General features: G+C 37.3%; 1 protein-coding gene across 1 annotated transcript in view; it reads right to left on the minus strand.

Annotated features, from left to right (window-relative positions):
• Positions 1-242: 242 nt before the first annotated feature.
• The window catches only part of CRIM1 (cysteine rich transmembrane BMP regulator 1 (chordin-like)), a 181,823-nt gene continuing 162,087 nt past the window's right edge, over positions 243-19,978 (minus strand). Inside the window, exons 11-17 of the mRNA XM_014950989.1 lie at positions 19,398-19,607; positions 14,062-14,277; positions 12,137-12,358; positions 8,455-8,649; positions 7,349-7,471; positions 5,802-5,989; positions 243-3,146 (exon numbers count right to left, since the gene is read on the minus strand). Coding sequence (XP_014806475.1) covers positions 2,970-3,146; positions 5,802-5,989; positions 7,349-7,471; positions 8,455-8,649; positions 12,137-12,358; positions 14,062-14,277; positions 19,398-19,607 — 1,331 coding nt within the window. The 3' untranslated portion in view covers positions 243-2,969. The remainder of the gene's footprint in view (positions 3,147-5,801; positions 5,990-7,348; positions 7,472-8,454; positions 8,650-12,136; positions 12,359-14,061; positions 14,278-19,397; positions 19,608-19,978) is intronic.

The following is a 19,978-nucleotide window of genomic DNA, read 5'->3' on the forward strand; positions in this document are numbered from 1 at the left end:
TGGAATTCCAGAAATCCCTTTAATGTAAAAATTGTTTAGTTACCCAGAACTTTCGGTAACTGCAAACTGTTCTTTACCCACAGTATGTTCTGAACTGTTCTGATCTGCAGTCAGCAGGACAGTATATGAATTCTTACTCCCAGGGAAAAAAACCCTCACCATAGTAGCAAGTGATAAACTAATGTCTCAAGGACCAGTTTACAGAAGGAATAAATCTGAACATTTAAGAAAATACACATCAATAGGTTTAAAATTTTTTTATTGTGCTGCCAAGAGCCAAATTACAAGAAACCGCCTTACAGTTAAAAAAGTAAACAAGCAATCTGCTGAACCGCAGTGCACTCCGAGTGCCACATATGCATCTATTTTTCAGAAAATTATATCTGCATTTCTCTTACAAGAGCACAACAGGAACCAAAGTAAAAGAGTGTAATGGATACAGCACATAGGATAAATCATATCTTTAAAATAATAATAATAAAATAATAATAATAAAAAACATTTTACACCATGTCCTATATCCTGCTAATATTTTCAGAATATGGCCTTGATTGTAAAACAAAAGCAAGCATTTACAATTTCTGGATAAAGACTGCTTACTCTTATGCAAGGAATGGATGTTTTGTCTTGACAAAATCTTTGCAGTTACTGGACAGAAACATCTCTGTTTCAATATCAGACTGAGTACAAAACACTGGGGAGACTACATTTTTTCTTATTGGTGGTTGGAAACTGAAGTTATATAAGCAGAAAAAATGTTGACCCTTAATGATACACCTTATTTTTTTTCTTTGATGCGAACAGCTAGAACACCTTTTTGATATTCTAAAACAAAAAAATTGTTAATCTTCAGATTAATAAATTAGGTCATTATAATAATAAATTAGGTTTTTTTTTCTTTTTCAGTTTTAAAGTTCAGCAACCTCTGACCAAGTATTTACAACAATACTTGAGAGTTCCTTTACAAAAAATACATTTTCTTTTCACATTAAGCATACTGGGTATCTGTGTCTCTTATGACAAGCATTTGTAAAAGAAAAAAGGCAATGCACAAATGGGTAATTAGTATAAAAGTGCCAAGACCTGTTTGGAAAGTTAACATTGTATTATACAGTCAGAGTTATAAATGAGGCAAGCTACAACAAACTTCCAGCTTAATGTGGACAATATTCCAGTAGTTGTTTCAAACAATTGTTTGAAAAAAAAAAAAAAAAGGAAAGAAAACAAAAAAGAAAATCCAGGAGCCGATGGTGTTATTCTATGGAGCTGATTAGTGCTGCATGTATATTGTCATCAGTGTCTCTAGCCAATGCATTCATTAAAAAGCCTTTTTAAGGCTAAGCAGGAAAAGAAAAATAAGAAACACCCTGAAATGTAGCAAGTAGCAAGAGCAACGCTTACTGCTATAATCGTGCACGTACTGTACACACGCAAACACAAGAGTGCACACACCCACACACGCGCGCACACACAAACACTTTCAAATCAAATCAAACTGTAGGTAGAATGAGATGCTCTTTTCTTGTCTTTCCTAAACTCACAAGCGATTAAGCATTGATATGGAATGCCTGTTTATCTGTTTCTGCTCTGGGTAAAATCTCTCTCAGATAAAAATACATTCAACAAGAAAAAAAATAGAAAAATATATACTGTATACATAGCATTTTATATATACAGTATATATATGTATACTGTATATACACATGCACGTATATATACATTTGTATACCTACATGCATTTGTATATACACATATATACACAAACATACAAATACTTTTTGTTGTTTTTAGCATAATTATATTTACATAAATATTCCTATAATGCTAAAGTTTAAAGAAGCATGATCTCCTTTTTTTCTGAGCTTCAAAAAAGGTGCTTGAGTAATATACAATTAAAATTAAGCAGCTTCCTAGCATGGAAGTAGTTTCTAAATCTGCATACCAGTAAATAAGAACATCAACAGGAAAAAAAACAACAACCTTAAAACAGTCTCTTTTTTTTACTCTCTTGTAAGCAAGAGCTTTGTCCAACAAAAATATTTTTCCTTCTCCTGTATGAACAACCAGAGATTGATATAAAATAACAAAACAAAACCACAACAGACAAAACAAACAAACAAAAGCCCCTGGAACTGCATGGTGTTCTTGACTTTTCCTTCCTTCCTTCAATACTGCTGTTAAAAGATCCAGTGCTCATATCAGGAATTACTTAGGCCTCAGTCATTTGCTAACTCTGCTGAAGTCTGGCTAATCTAGCCAATCAGGTTTGAAGAAAACAAAAATAAAAACAAAAAGCAGCACAAGGTATAATTTTATACATCCTTAATAAACCCACCCTTTATTTTCTGCTATAACCTTTTCCTTGCTATTTCATTAACTACTGCAGCTTCTCATCATATAGAAAAATATTTGCAGCTACACCACACTTGTGATGTCACAAATTCTGTTCTAGGAGTATATTACTGTAGCAACAGCTGGAAAAAAAAAATCAGACCTTTTCATATTTTTTTCACCTGGGGTTAGGCTTTGCTGCAACAGATGCAATTTCAGAGCAACAAGGAAAACCACTATCCTGCTGCTCGCCAGTATTCTTTACTCATTTTCTTCTCCAGCCAAGCATGACCAGCTTTTCTTCTCTGAAGCTTCCTTTTACCTCATTGCCTACCCCTAGCCCCTGATTCCCCCTCCCAAAAAACCTCTATAGCTATGTTACAAGCAAATACATCTTAACAAGTTTTAAAACTTTGGTTCTAAGAAAACACTTGGTCAGTTATCTCAAGGAAAAGTGGGAATGCTTTTTCTGGCACATTGCAGGAGTCAGAGCTCATCCCAGTAAGATCTTAGAGCTGTACATGTAGTCACAAATCCAATACAATCCACTAAGCAAGTGCACAATTCTAGTTTTATTTTAATAGCAGACTTAGTCTCTCTTTCTCTCTTTCTTAAATCCTTGGCAAGGGTGCAATTCTTCAAACTGTTTGATAGAAATTATCTGCCTGTAGGTTGTTCTGTTTCTGCATGCTGTAAAATCCACTGTATCTTGAATCTGGGTCTGCAATTCTTAGCATCCTCTGAGAACTGTCCACCTGGACCATGGTACCTTTCTTGCAGTCCACGTATACCAGCTGATTGTTTAGGCAAGAAGGCTGTTAAAACAGAAGGGCAATATTAAGTAAATTAAAAAAAAATTGTATTCCACACATATTTAAAAAGTCTTTGTGATTCAAGTCCATGAGCACAAAACAAAATCAAATTTGCAATGAAAGAGTGGAAGTCTTATGCCAGGAACAATAACAGAACAACACTCTTCTGAATCACCATTTTTCATCTTCTGAATTGAGCTCTGGTATTCTCATATCCCACGTGGACTGGTCAAACTGTTCTCTGTTAGTCTAGCACCACACATGGGCTTAACCTTGCTGCCCTAGATGTGCAGCAGCTTGCTTCCAAAGACTTCACTGCTGATCATTTTCAAGAATGTTTTGGTTCCTGCCTGCAATTCCTCTAAGAGAATGGGATGGATCTCAGCTGTTACAGTTAATCCTGCCATGGGATGTCCTACAGCATCCTTCTATATTCCTTTCCCCGGTGGTTTATGTATTACTACCTTAATTAGGAAATTATCCACCTTTTATCTAGTATTTCCTAGGCCTTACACCCTTGCAAAGCAGTGTGTTATTATGGAAATGCCAGTGTTGATGTGGCACTTGGTACTGTTGTCCTTACTTGCTTATAGGTGTAGAACAGAGGATTTAATTTTGGCAAATGTGAGGTTTGAGTACGTAATGATCTACAAGTGTGAATGCAGATAAAATACTGCTCAAAGAAAGAGTTGAACTTGGTGTACTGGCTTTCCAGTCCTGCTATCTCTCCGTCTGAGAATCTGTCAACTGAAAGATTCTGCAGCTGAGAGGAAAATGAAACAATGCTGGGTACACACTACCTGAAATGTTTACGGGCTAAGCATGAAGGAGGACAAGCAGTAAGCATACTCGATGGATATATGGTGTCAACGTGTATGTATGCTCACGCTATAAGCATACAAGTGGATTGTGAATCTAAAAATTCCAGTCTCCACTGATGTAGCTTCTTTTTCTAAGACTTAAATCAGAAGGGTTTTTATTGCTAAAAATTTACATTCAGTAACCCTTATCATAAAAAGTTTTTTTTACCCAGATATTCATTACAAAACATTATTTTAAAATGTTTTATATTTGGCTCTTCAAAAGTCTGTAGACTGGATTCACCAAGAAGTCCTGAGGTTCACTGACAGTAATGGCATCACGGCTAAACATAAGCAGTCCATCTGTAATTTTCTATCATCTTTCTTTTGGTATTGATATGATTTAAGCCCAGTTGTTGATATGTTCTTTATTAAATAGCTGAACTATTTTGAACCAAAAGAACATAAGCCAAAACAGGCTTGCCAAATTTTAGTACTAGGAACCAGTAGTCACCCAGCAAGGAATAGGAGAAACTAACAAGTGACACTTGGTTGAAGAAACCTTAAAATAAAGACACATTTAAGACAAAGACCCTCACAAGAAATCTGAGTTTCAGTATATCCATGGTCTTGCATTGAACCTGTACAGGGCTTAAAGTGAACGTTTTTAGCATATGGATGATGCCTTTTGGTGAAACTGAAAAAAAAAGATGTTTCAGCAATAGAAGGGTTTGAGAAAAATTATGTTCCATTAGTAAAAAAGTATGTAGAATTATTGATTATAGTTCTACAGTTAGAAAGCTGTGATTGTCACACAGCACTTTGACGGAGAGCAGCCTGAGAGTTTAGCAGTGAATCCATTAAATCCACTAATAAGGATTGAATTAAAAATTAACTTTTAAATGCATTCCTTAAGAAATTCAGAAACTAGTATTGCTTACTCTTCTTGAAAGACTGGAAGTGGAACAACATTGATTCCTCATGCTTCCTATTTAATTACAACTGAATTCAACTTTATGCTCTGACTGCATTTGTAAGCTTTTTGGAAATGACTTTTTTTTTCCAAAAAAAAAGCTCTGCAGCATTGACAGAAAGAATATAGACAGTTCGTTTTTAAAATTACTTCTAGGTGGAACTGAAGTAAAGATGCTCTCAAATTGTGCTCCAAGTATAGACAAAGTCTGTTCGATTTGAATTAGGAAGTGTACATGGGCTAAACTGGGGAACTGATATGAATGGCATTTGAATATGGAGCAAGGGCTTAGTCTGCCGATGGAACTATTACTCAAATCAAAACAATGCTCTTTTCACTGTTCATTTCCAAGCTACCTGCTTCTTCCTTTTTTCTTGGTAGTCTCAGAATACCTAATTGGTAGATATTTCCCAAGATATCTCTTAAAATATTAATCCCAGAATCAGTTATTAGAAAACATGATAAACACCACTAGTACATGCAGTACCTGAGGTTGGACAAGACTTTTAAAGTGGATGAAAGTTAAGAAAGCAAAAACATTCTCTTAAGAGTTTGACTTCAGATAGGAAAATGGCATGTATCTACCTACACATATACAAAGTCGGATTTTTTTTCCTACATTTTTTTGCTGAGCTTCATTTCTATCTATTGACAACTCATTACTACATGGAGCAGGAAATGTTTTTGTTTGATAGTGAAAAAAATAATTGAGGAGACTAAATAAATACCAACAGATTGACTGGTATAAAATGGTTTAAGATATAAGGAGAAAATAATTTAAAGAGTGTTCACATGATGTGAACTCAACTGCATCCTACACAATATTCCAGTTAATCTCGTTTTGCAAAAGAAGTGAAGGCCTGGAAACAGACATAAACACGGCACCTTTGTCGGGGCTTTGTAGCAGGACACTGGAATCCACTGCTTTTTCTGGTTGACAAGCAGAAGGACGATGATCAGTAACAGCGCTATCGTGATTGGAATTGTCACCAAGGCCACAGAGCTGATCGACGCATCTTCACTTGGGTGTGGTCCACTGCCACTTCTGTACTCTCCCTGGAGATGACTCATGTCTGCAAGGCAAACGTGAGCATTTGTTCGTCATTATAAACAGGCCTTGACCATCATCAAGAAAAATGTAATTATGAAAGTCTCAGTCGCAGATGTTGTCACCCACATGAATTTGGACTTTCTCTCCTAAAATGTCATGTTAGTGTCTTATATAGTGACTATATTAGCCAGGAAAAGGTCATCAAAAAGAGAGGAAATGGGATGGAATATAAAGCACAGTAACAAGCAAATCTACAATAACCTCTTAGCCTAGTTGAGTTTGTATACCAAACTCCCACTTGTAAAAAAAAAAAAAAAAAAAAAGCCTGTGTTTCTATACCAAGGAAAACCTGGAAGTCTTAGGATGAAAGCCCTTAAAAAAATAAAACCAAAACTGGTAAGACAATTATGATGTGTATGCTCTCTCATTTGTTGAGAACATATTACAATACTTGCACCACTCATCCTGTGAAAACAGACCACTGGCAGTGTACTAGACTGTAGCAAGTTCTGCATGCAATTGCAAAGCATGGTAATTTTCAATGACATATACAACACTCCCACACAAATTGCAGTGTGGTTTATAATCCTCAGCCAGGGTAGTTGCAAGCCTAATGCCTGTGAGAAATGAAAATGGTGTAATTAAAAAAGTGTAAGCTTACAATTCTGTAAAGCAGTTACATTTCATGTATCCTTTCTCCTAACCACCAAACAATACTATGTTACAAGATCATCCTTGAATTAAAAAAAATATAAATACAAGTTTAGGTAGTCCTTCAATTAGAAAAGGTTAACAAAGACTGTGGCATAGAGTGTTTCCCCTACCCTGGAATAAAGATTTCAGCACAATTTTAAACAAAAGATGGATTTACATCTTAGATGGATTTACACTGTGTCACTGTACCTATGAAGTGTTTTGTTTTTGGGTTTGTTTTTTTTTTGGTCTCATATTTGTCTGTGATATATGTTTTGATACATGTTTTCCTGTTTCTGTTTATCAACGTAAAAATGTCAAATGGATCAAATGAAGGTCTATCTACTCCAGTGGCCTGAAAACAGCCTACTTTCTAGTTTTTGTGTCAGAAAAGACATTGCAGAATCACTAATTCATCATTTATCGCATTCTGAATTGTACAGAACTCTATCATACCAACACAGATGTTTCTTCCAAGCTCAAGATGGAATGATAATGAGACCAAATTGCATAAATAACTGACTCATCTTTACGCAAAGAAAATGCATATAAGAGTTTTGCACTGAAGAATATTACCAGTTATCCACCTTTTCATTACACAGATGCCACCTGAATAGAATAAGTAGATGCATTAAAACACAGGGAGTAAACACACACTTAAGTTAGCCCAGTTTATATCTGATCTTACCTCTGTGAATGTGGATGATGTCATTTTCACTTGGTGTTGGCCAGTTTGGTACTTCTAGTTCAACGTCTCCTCGATGATTTGTCTTCTCAATGGGGATGTTAGTAGGTTCAGGTACATACATCTCTGTGAAATGAAAGAAATGTGTTTCAAAAATTACAGGCTGCTTGATTTCCCAGTGCTGCTCTTAGTTCAGAAAATATGCTTCGCCATCTGCAGTGCTCTGTCCTATGAATACTTCAATTTGTTTCAGAATTTTCACCATTACTAGTCTGGGCTTTTGTTTCAAAACCTGTTTCATACTCTATACAGGATACCTGCCTGCTGCCATTATCACTATCCTACTATGAATGGGATGATACAGTTGTGTGGAAAAAATTGCTCTTGGAAGTACTATTTCAGAATACAGACTTCACTACAGCCTTGCTTCTCTGTGACACCAAACAACAAAAATACCAAGAGAATGCTACATCTTCCCAGGTGATATGTAAACTGTCACTGCTGGTTTCTCTGCCTTCCTTTTTTTTGTAATCCTCAAACTAGGAGAATTGCAAGATGGGATACTGCTGAATCTCCCCAGTTGTCCTGTCAGAAGTAGTTACCAGCTGACTAAGATGAGCAAACTCCTGCAGAAGTATGTCAGGACTAGCATTAAAAACCAGTTGCAATTATGTCCCTTGTGACCATACTAAGAAAATTTCATATTACTTTTAAACCAAGTTAAAATGATAAATAAAGCAATGCAATAGTTGAAAAGTAACAGACTCGGAAAAAACAGAAAATCTCTCACAGAACCTACGGAAATGTAAGAATATTAATTTTCCTACTTCACTAATTATTTCCATAACCTTGTGAAAAGACAAAGCAGGGACCAGCAACTAATTTTTGAATTCCAAATTTCTGAATTATCAGAATAAGTAAAATTCAAACTATGTATTTGCACAATATGCCTTATCTGTTAAGAGCATTCATTTTCTTGAAGTCTAAATGTCTGTTGTCTTCTTGATACTGTTCAAACATGGACTGATGTTTAAAAACAATTAAAAACCCCTTACTATCAGTGCTGGAAAACCAGCCTTAAAATAATCTGGGTTGTGACATCACATCACCTGGACACATGGGACAGCAGCTTCCCTCCACGTTGATGGGTTCAGCACAGGGGAGGGGTGGGCAGCTGACGGTGGAGCAGAGAGTCTGACCCTGCAGGCAGTAGCAGTGTGTGCAGCTGTCAATGTCCCAGCGTTCCTCATCTGCGTATGTTTTTCCATTGAAGTGGCAGACCACCTTCTTAGGAACTGTATCTTCTGTTGAAGGAAAACAGAGTGATGTGATCATGTGGCCAATTACACATAAATCTGATTTCCTCCCCAAAATCAAAACAATAGCTACAAAGAAATCCCAGCTGTAATTAAAAGACCATCTCCACATACTCCGAAAATCTTTGTTCAAAAGTGTCATTTCTGCTTCTTTATGAAGTACATAATTAGCCTGCGCTGCTTCTCATTCTCCTTATGCAAGAGGCTAGAGGACTGGTGATTGCGACATTAAATGATTATATCAAAAGTGCTGTGAAAATCATGAAGAAAAGATTAGGCTGGATGCCAAGAAGGGTGAAGGAACTCTAAAGCGACATAACTAGAAGTGCTGAGACTATTTATTATGATAACAAAGATCCAAGGAGGATCTGATCATTCCCTGTAACTGCATCAGCGGAAAACCTCAAGAAAAGGGCAGTAACCAAACTCAGTACATTTTTTCATAGTTAGTATTATAGAAATAGGAAATTGGTGTGAAATTAACCCTCAGAAAGAAGTGAGGATCCAGAACACCTTTCCCAAAGATTGAGAGCTGTAAAACTAACAACTACTCTGATAGATTTTGACACAGTATGTAATAGGGACCTGGACTTGATGGAGCAAGTCAGTCTTGGGAAAACACTTGAAAAAAGCATTACACTTCCTGCCTAAGCATTCAATACACTGCTTTTTTATGTTGCATCCTATGCAAGCCTATTAGGTGGCCTGCAGTATACCTTCTATTTCAGTGAGAGAACAGTCATGAATTGCTTAGCCTAGGATGCATTTTGCTGATATAGCACTTTATAGACAATCAAAATAAAACTACACAGCAGAACCTCCAAAAGCCAAGCAGCACCTTATTTTTATCTTAGTTTCTCACTACCTTTTTCTCTTAGAGGCAGAAATTATGATGATTAAACCTGCTGATGACATGAATTTGCAGATTAAGCATATGCATGAGATAACAGAATGAAATCACAAAGTAACAACTTAAGCTGTCAGAGAAAATACTGGTTTAACATTCACACAGATTACATATGTAAATATGTCAGTTAGAATTACCTCCCAAATATAAATAAAAAGCCTCATTAAATAATTTGACCATCAGTGCAGCTTTTTAATTAGTGACAAAATAATAGACTGACATCATCTGGAATAACAAGGTTACCAGTGAGCAGACCAGTGCAACAGATCTGGACAGAGCAAATATAAATGCAAAAGGAGACCAGCAAGAAGCACTGTTGTGAAAACACTAATGGAATTGTCTGAAATGTGCAAATGTTCCACAGGTCCTTGGTATGGGTATCCCATGGCTTCCATGGCTGTAAGTATGGGCCTCAACCTCTCCAAGAAGAAGATTTTGTAAGTGAACAGAGGGTGGACAGCAAAGGAAGATTGGGAGAAAAAGGTGGCTGCAGGCTGTAGAAGGCACATTAGGCTCTTCCATAGATGACGTGGATGTTGGCATGTAGAGGCAGTGAAGTCCTGTGTTGGTCAGAAAGTAGGTGTGGCTGTGGAGAGGGTAAGGCACACAGCCCGAGCAGCCCTCTACCACTCATGACCTCTGCAGACCTAAAGCTGAGCACTCCCTGTGTATTCAGCACTGATTTGCTCCCAAGTGCTACTTTACCCAGCTCAGGACAGCTTCTGCAACTCAGCAGCTAGTCTGGCTGAAAAACTCCTTTAACTTGCTCAAGCTTTTGCGAGTTTGTAAAGAACACATCACAACTTAATACAGTAAATGTTTTTTAGAAGAATGAACAAGGGTAAAATCACAATAGCAGTGTTACACTTTGAACCTTGAGAAAAAACTTTTAGGTCCTAAGGAAGTATTATTCTGTGTGTTTCCCCTGTTTGTCTGCCCATTTTGGTGCAAGTATAAGCACAGGATGAAGATGAAGGCCACAACACTAGACCACAACACTAGGCCACAACCCAAGGACACTGGAAACAAGGGAGACTTGCAGTAAGAAACCCATATACAAAAATGGAGTCTAGCACTACCCGCCTTGTCTCAAATTTCCTCTAGCTACACCAGTAAATCAATCTCGTCTGGTAAACAAACAAACAGTCATTGCTTCGTTTTCTGCAGAAGATTAATCTTGTCTCTCATCAACTAGATAACCCTTTATCCTCTCTAAAGTAGAAGGTTATTGTTTCAAATTAATCTTTCTTTGCATGAGAAATAAGAACATTGAAAATACAGAATGAGTTTGAGGAGTTGGACAATAACTAAGTCTCCAAGGCCTACAAAATTCTGAAGTTGAATCTATACTAACTTGTTAGGCATTAACCAGATCTGGATCAAGAAAGAAGGAAAATATAGTGCTAAAACCTTGCATAGTTTTGAAATTCCAATAAATGAAGATGGCATGTTTCCAGAGAGTTTGCTTACTAAATATTTTATCAACTATTACATGAAAATAGTAAGGAAGAATCTGTACAAAAATGTGCTTCACAGAAATGAAGAGTAAAAGAGTAAGAACCAGGAAAATTAAGTGTATGACCTTACATCTGTTACAGGCAAGAGAATATAGTTCATAGACACCATTTAAAAAGTACGTTCTTGTGAATTTCAGTTATTTAGACCACAAAACATACGTTCAAGGCATTACAGCTTAGATTAATAAAATGTATCATCATTGAAAGTCGTCATATCTGAGCACTAGTTAAAATCTGGATTCTGTATTTAGTATTGCTGAGAAGTTGCCACTAAAAACAACTCATTAAGTTTTTACATCTCACATATTTAAGTATTTGCAATATTGTGCAACTATATGGGATTTAAAATAAATGAATTAAAGCCATATCTACATGTTGCATGTATATATTTGCAAACCTGATAGGCAAGGTGTAAGCACAAAGTTCTAGAGGTCTTATTTTTCAGTTCACTAGTCACAGGCACTACTCCCCGTGGAGCATTCCTTCCTTTACCTAAAGAATTCTCTAGTACAGTTCTAAGGCTCATGCTCTGACTCTACTGGTTTGATTGCCCAGCTCCGCAAACATTCTGTATTTTTTAAATGTTAAAAAGTATTCCGGATTAAAATGATCATTATGGTCACAAAGTTAATCACTGGAAGAAAAGCCTGCAGAAAGACATTTGTCAAAGAAACTCTAAATCTGCCCTGTTTTGTATGCAAACCATAATGAAAAATTAGTAACAGGGTAACACAGTACTTTCCCCTCAAAATGTTCTCGTCAGGAATCTAAGTAGGGTTCCAAGGGCAAACGAACTTGGTATGTTACAAAGTTTTAAGGATGTCCTCTCAAGTTTGTAGGAAAATTAGATTTATATCTTCCTTCACTTCTACCTCAAAATCACAAATCATGATCCTCCAAGCTCCGTATGCAGATTTCACTCTCCAGCTCTACTGAAGGCACAAACTGTGTCTCCCCCAAACAGGGAAAACATATTTCAATTTGGAAATAAAACTTCTTTTTCATTCCCAAGAAGGGAAAAGCAAGTTATCAACTATTATTATTTGCTCACCAATACAGTAAGGACAACATTGTCCCTTTCTCAAAACAGGTCTCTCACAGGATACCGGTGGGCAGGACTCAGAGTAGCACCTAATCACACCATCCATGCAAATACAGCTAGTGCAGACATTGGGCTTCCAGGACTCAGCTGTCAGAAAAATATCTCCTTCATCATTTTTGCAATAACTGGGCATGCTCTCATTGCTTGATGAAGAGGGTTGAAGAGGCTCATCTGTAAATATAAACAGAATAAGTTATTTAACTACAGTAGCTAATTTCTCTCTTATTTCCTCAAAAGAGGGTTCACTCTTGAAGAACACAATGGAACTGTAACACATTGGCTCACTACTTCAGAAGGACTAGGACAGAGCCTTATATCTATTCAGTCCTTACACGTAATGAGGATCGCATGATGTGCTCTGCAACAAAGTTTATGTAGACCTTCGTTGAGTTTACTCAAAAAAAAGAGAAAAGAGAATAAAGGACAAAATGAAAAACAATCAGCATCAGAAGCAGCCCCTCAGAAGGCCACTTTGAATGCTCTGAAATGAATGGTATATAGGAACTCATCTTAGACAGATTAAATTTTAAATCTAAAACTTGAATCCCAGCTTCTGCCATGTCAGTTCAGATTCTTGAATGATGCAAAGTGAAAAGCTATTATGCTCCTGTTGCCTTCACTAGTAGATTTGAGCTAATTATAGGCTGCTGAGGAACAAATGGAACTTCATAGGGCTACAGCATGATGCCAATGCGTATGCTTTAATTTTCATGCCAGCACATGGGAAAGACATTTCTGAAATGAAGCTTTATCTTAACAGACGTTATCGATCAAGAAATATGACTGTATGTGCAGAGAACATATGAGAAAAGAAGGATAAAGGGATTCATAAGGATACTCAGATCAGTTTCTCAGTCTAACTGCGTAAGTTATGAGACTGAGCTCCTTATATAGCCAGTGAGGAAAGATCAGCTCCTCCAAACAGTATTTTGATGTTAAGCAACATGAAGGTTCACTGTTATTAATAACGAGAAAAATGGAGGTCAGGAGAACTGGCTAGCTTTTTTACTGAAAAATGTTGTCAGAAATATAAATCCCAAATACCCAACAAACACCCTGTAAAAGAAATGGAAAAAGCTAACTTTTTTTTTTTTTTCTGTAGTAAAATTTTTAGATTTTGGTTTTAATACAGACAAATATTTTTTCAGTGAGTTTACATACGAGTTTACATACTTTACATACTTTCAGTGCAATAAACTCCTCCATTTGCTCCCCCATTGTAAAATAGCAATTCATGTGCATTTAGAATTGCATCTCTTTCCTTGGGGGAAAGCAAATCCTGTTACCTTCTCGACACTGTGAGGCAGTCTAGGAGTAATCTGGCACACCTGCTGGGCTGGAATGCTTTGATATTACTCAGTTGCCTTCAAGTCACTCTCAAATCATACCAGGTCAAGGTAAAAACAAATAGAAGTGTTTTTGAGACCAAACCCCAAATAGACAAGACAGTAATAAAAAGGTTCATAGAAACCAAGGTATGTTGAAAGGAAAAGAAAGAAAAAAGCCTGTATCTGCAGAGCACTTTGACTACTTTCAAAGCTTCTCTAATCCTGCATGTTGCCATAAACGAGCCAGTGCATATTTCATAAACCTTCCAACTAAGGGATTCTGGTACTCATGCAACCCTTACATTATTAGATTTCCTTCAAAGATGTTCAAACTCCAGGGCCATAACTCCCCTTACATTTAAGATATCCCTTGCACACAGTCAAGTTTTGCAGTTGAAATAGAGGACTGCAGTCTCTCGCTCTAAACTGCTAAAGAATAAAGGCACCACAACAACCAACTGTGCACATACTGAAACATTCGATATTCACATCATACATTCTCAGATCAAGAAAGGACTCTGATGAAAGCTGATTGTCAATATATACCTGGGCACTGTGGACAGCAGGAGTCCTGTGTGCGGGTGGGGTTTTGACAGAGAAGAGGTGGACAGACTTCAGTCTCGCACAGGACACGTCCACTGTGGCATGTACATTGCGTGCAAGAATCAATATTCCATGTCTCTCCTTCTACAAAGTATTCCCCACCAGGAGCATGACAGATTGATGGACTGGTGAGCTCTGGCTTCTGCACAATTATTTCATCTGGGAAAAACAGAATTGGAAGACAGGCAAAATCAACTATGAGTGTAATGATTAAAAAATGGACCCAAAATTAATAATTTTGTTACTGAAAATATTAGGAATAACAAAACCAGGTATAAATTTATTCCTAATGAAACCCTTTCAACTTTATTTCCCTTTTCACTTTGTCCCCTGCATCTGATGGCAAATGGAAAAAATATAAACAAGAAACAATTTGAGAATCAGCCTGAATAAATGCTAGTTAATATAAATCAAAAATAATCAAGCATTCTTAGTATTTCAGAAAAAAATTAAACCAACCTGTGATGTGGGAATTTTAAGAGGAAACTGTCATTTTCTGAAAAATCATACTGATCAGACAGTTTTTTAACTGCTAAATATTAGCAGCAGTGTAATTCCTGAAAGGACAGATAAGAATGGTTCTTGTCTGGGATTTAGGAAGCCTAGATTTAACTGCCTGCCTTTAAATTTCCTGGGTGATATACGTCTGTACCATTTGGTGCCAGATTAAAAAAAAGACAAAAAAAGCAGAACCTCTCCCTCATCGCCACCCCCCCTGAATCCCCTAAAAATATTTAAGCACTTAACTTTGGTGGAAGTGCTGCATCACTTCGTTCCATTAAAAAGAATAAATTATTATCTGCAGTCTTTGAATTAAAATCTGGACCCAAAGAGATGCCACAGTGTGTAAACTCATATTTCCAGTGACTGTATCTCACCAAATGAAACTTAATACCTTTTCAAACAATGAATTACATTACCTCTACAGCTCTGACTACAAGACTCACCCAGCCTCTAACCCAGGCAGTTTAGAGAATAGATTTGACCTCCTTCAAGCAAAGAAAGGAACTGAGACTGTTTCCCTTGTTCAGCTTGTTCCCTTGTTCAGGGGTATTAAAAACATGGGGGAACTCTCTTTGCCTTTTGGTGTTTTGAAAGAAAAAAAGAAATTTGCCCTGCACTTTGAAAGTGTTTAAGCACCTACCATCAAGAAAACGTTACACCACAAACTACATCCTCTTAGCCTGCTTAAAATGCTTTAGAGCCCATCCCCACATAAGGGGCAATAAGGGCAGTAATAGTTGCCAGCTCAGCACGCTGGTAGCTTTGCTGGAGTGAGTCCACCAGCTTTCTCCTTGCACCATGTATAGGAGTTGAGATGCCTCACATAGTATGTTTTACTCAACCACAGAAGCCATGACTTTGAACGTTACATGCTGCAACCTGAAGCTTCAGGCGTATAAGTGTGTTATCCTTCAGCCTGAATTTAACCCATCTAATACTAGACAATTAATTTAGGTGCCTACGTTAAGCTCTAAGCTGCCTGTGGTTTTCTGTGCTATCAATGGAGGGGAAGACAACGTGACTTTAAGGTAGCTACTCTACATCTCTAAACCACTTTCTGAAGGTCCCTCTCTTCTACTTAATTATAAAGATGCCTAATGTGAATATCATCCTAATCCAAATAACTTGGTTAAGGACAGAAAAATGAAATGGATAGCAGCTCCTCTTGTCATTTAGGCAGGGCAAGGCTCAAAAAGCTCATGTGCTTCTCACCTCATTCGTAGCCCTGCTGTACTTGTCTGGAGAACTGTTTGTGCCCTTTGCTCTATGACATTTCCACGTAGAAGACACATGACTTTATTTCTTTTCATTTCTGAAGAATGATCAATAGTACTCAAGGAACCTGACTCTGGCCCATCTTATTCTAATCACAAAGTACTTGCATGTTTTTTCTTTCAAGGAATTATTTTATCTTTCACTGATTCGCTTATGCTGTGCTTCTGTTGCTTCCATTTATTAATCTTAGATGTGATTCAGTAGCATTTACCTGCAGTGAGATAGGGACAAGGCAGCTGACCAGCTATTTGTTTTATATTTCTGCTGGAACAATAGATGACACTTTATGCAATGTCATACTAACTCACCATGGAAAAGGCAATACTAATTATTTTCTGGAAATTTTCTGAGTCATGTCCTTTGTATTTAGTTCTCTGCAAAGTCACAGACCTGTTCTACCACAGCTCATAAACTGTTCATAATCAGAAAAGTATAAACAGATAGTACGGCTGTACACGTGGTACTGCTTACTGCTCCCTTAGCAGCATTGATAATGATGTATCACTGCAACTGAATTGCTACAAATGCACAACTACTATATTCCTGAAGGAGCAACTAGCCAAATACACACTTTCTGGATAGCACAGTTCTGCAAATCACTAGCAGTTAATGGCTTTCTAAATCTTGCAGGAAACCTGGAGCGTTTCACAAGCATTGTAACAATCCACTTAAACCTCTTAATATATAGAAACATGGTTATACGGAATGTTGTAGCAGTCAAGGTATATCTTGCTGTGCTGAAAACTAACTAAATAGGGAATTGAATGTAACCATTTTTTTTTTTCAGTCTGAAAAAAGAACTCTACTTCCTTTGAGAGCTGCTACTTCCCTATTGATAGGTTAACAGTGCTATTCAAAACTGAGTACATCAGGACTGCTAATTATTTCAATATCCTTATGCCAGGCACATTTGAGTGACGTGCTCACAGTCTCACAATGCCAAACTGCTTTCCTATCTACTGAAAGCCATGATATTTATTTAACAACATCACTGGGGAATCAATACATTTGCAAAATAGAATCAGAAGTACATTTCTAACAAATATAAAACCTCAGTGGGGGAAACAAAACCACACTGGGACTAATTTGGCCATATTAATCCATATACTTATATATGCAATCACTTTAAAAACTGCTGTGTGTGCCCTAGCATTGTAGAAGTTTACACCAACTATGTCTTTGGTAAGATAGAAGCTGGGTGAGTAGTACCTTGAAAGCAGGAAAAACATCAGGCAGAGAAACCCACGCAGACACTGTATCTCAAAGGAACAGACACTAACTACTGGGTAAGCAACTGCTATTTTATGCAAGAGACCAACATTGCTGGTGCTCAGAATCAAACACTGAAACGTATAGCATGAGAAGACAGACACTGCTAACCTCATACTGATCTTTCTTCTGCAAACTGAACATTAGGCGTACGAATGGATTTACCCAAACTCATTCTCCCGTCACAAATTAACTAGCCACCCGTGCTGCTGAAAGACCAAAATTAAAACTGATCTTATTTGAAATCTCTGAGGTTTTCTGAGTGTGTTAGGTAAATCAATACGCAGAAGTATGCTGACAGAGGAGTGAAATTAGGAATGAGTCCTGGGACCTAACAACATAATTGCTGGAAGTGGAACAACGTTCCTACATTTTAAATTTTGAATCTTGAATGTTTACCTACTGCAAGACTAACATGCTAACCTGTCCCCATCCATATGAAGTATATATTCCATCCCCTACAATAACACCTGAATCACTGTGAAAAGGTGAGTGACTACTGCAGGTACTCTGACAGTTCTGTGCAGCCCTGAATTCCAGGTAGCGCGAGTGGAAAATAACATCACTGTCCAGTGACATGACTTCAGGTATACTATATTCTGTATTTATTGTTTGCTGCTTGGCTGCTACTCCTAGAATATTCAGAACCAAATCTTTTTTTGTTGTTTTCTTAATTATTTTTTTTTTGCCACACTGAGTTTTCATAGGGGAGAGATCTGTACTATTAAAACAGCCTGTGAATGTGCATGTGTGCATGGGAGCTGAAGGAAAGAATGACAGTACCTGATGTGATATGGACCCACACTGTGTACTGTTGTGGCAAAAAATGTGCTCCAAGCTGCTAAAACACTAAGGTGCCCTTTAAAAATTTTGTAATTTTTAAATTCCTTGTTCAACTAGCCAGATACTTGATAATGGAAGAAAAGGAAGTGAGTGAAGGATGGTTCCCCTAGTGTGCATCACTGGTGGGAATATCCTCCTTAGTGTTTCCACCTCAGCTAAAAATTTCAGTAATGGTTGTCATTACTGGGATGCTCAGGACAAAGAGCTCAGCCTCAGTAACCCCTGCTAAATTCCTTAATATTGAAAAAAACAGTGAAGCCATGACAGCCAGTGCCTAAAGTAACACCACGTCTGGCTATGGAACCACAGGGCCCAGTCTTGATACTAAGGGGAGGAGAGTGGTGCAGACTGAGAGAGAGAGACAGACCTTTTGGAGTCTTGCATCTTTTTGGGGTCTATGTTTTTCCAGTTACCACAAGGTGTGAACTGGGCTGGAGATCACCATTTGTCTATGAGATCTAAAGAGATTGATTATCCTAGGTCTTAGGGAGGATACACTCTGCTCTGTTACCTTCAGAAAGAGGATCTGGCTGATTAATTTGCCCCTAGGATTTCCAGTTTTTTACAAAGAACTTGAAACAGTTTGTAATTGCTTATATCCTGCCAGTGCTGTCTTACCGTTTTGATATTTATAGTAATATCATGAGCCTCATTGTTCCCACTTGTAACATGACTTCCAATAAAGTCATAGACAGTATCACTGTATCACAAATTAATCTATTTAGCATGTAAAATATCGTAGGAACCATTCTGAAGACAGAGGACATTAATCTTACACTCTATCCACACTCCAGCATCTTTCATATTAACACCTTATTATTAGAATTGCATTGGAATGCAACATTAATTGTACCCGGCCTTCTCACCAAAGTCATTAAAAATACCTTCTACTGCTGGTGGCACAGAAGCCTTCCCTTAGAACACAGAATCATAATCTTCAATTACTTAAGACATCCGTTTAAACATGTACTCCTTTGAGGGGTTGTGAAACACAGACCAGGAGACGAATTTTAATAAAACCCCACTTCAAATTAAAAAAAGCAAGTATTAGAATAAGACGTTACATTTTCATTATAGGTAACAAAATTGTGTATAAGTATGAATTTGCTATTATAGATTAGGAAATATAGAAACTTTTTCTAGTTTAAAGGTTTCAATGTGCCAAAGATCAACATGTTAGGATCTACAACATGCATGTGCTTTATTTAAGTTCCCACCCTTCACATCTGAGATCTTAATGAAAGTCACTCATCATGTTATATTCGAGCATAGAAACCTTCATATGTGCCTATTACTGAATGATGCATGAGATTATTTTCATGTATTAGGAAACAGAACACATGTGAAATGAAATCTGATTACGAAGCACATTGAAGAAAGCATGTTACCTGGACATGATGGGCAACACTGCCCTGGATGTATGGTAGGGTTTCCACAATTGGGAACAGGGCAGGTGATCAGGGCACACATTTCCCGTCCATTGTGACAGTAGCACTCCCTGCAGCCATCGTGCCAGCTCTCCTCGTTCTCGTGTCGGCGCCCATCCATTGACAGGCAAGAGCCTGTTTTGATGGGAGGCATAAGAGAAGCGGTTGCCTCTGCACAAAATCAAAGAAAAATGAAGTGTCCTGATAAACGTGTGTTGCTTAACAAAAAAAACATACCACCTTCATGCCTGGATTGCATTTATTTTTAAAGCACATGTAAGACCAAGTGAATAATAATTATATCATTGACACTTAGAAATAAAATAACAACACACATGAAACAATTAAAAGGTATACTGAAGGGGGTGGTAGGATGTAGCAGACTGTATTACCTTGGAAAATATAATCACTTCTTTCTGTTGCACCTATATTGTTTTTAATCATACAGAAATGCAGTACTGGCTAAATAATATGAAAAAAAAAAGAGAAATGCAACAGAGGGAAATAGCAGAAAGCACAAAACATATCTAAAATGTAAGGTT

The sequence above is a fragment of the Calidris pugnax genome, unplaced genomic scaffold (assembly GCF_001431845.1).
Source record: "Calidris pugnax isolate Ruff unplaced genomic scaffold, ASM143184v1 scaffold24, whole genome shotgun sequence".
Taxonomy (NCBI): Eukaryota; Metazoa; Chordata; class Aves; order Charadriiformes; family Scolopacidae; genus Calidris; species Calidris pugnax.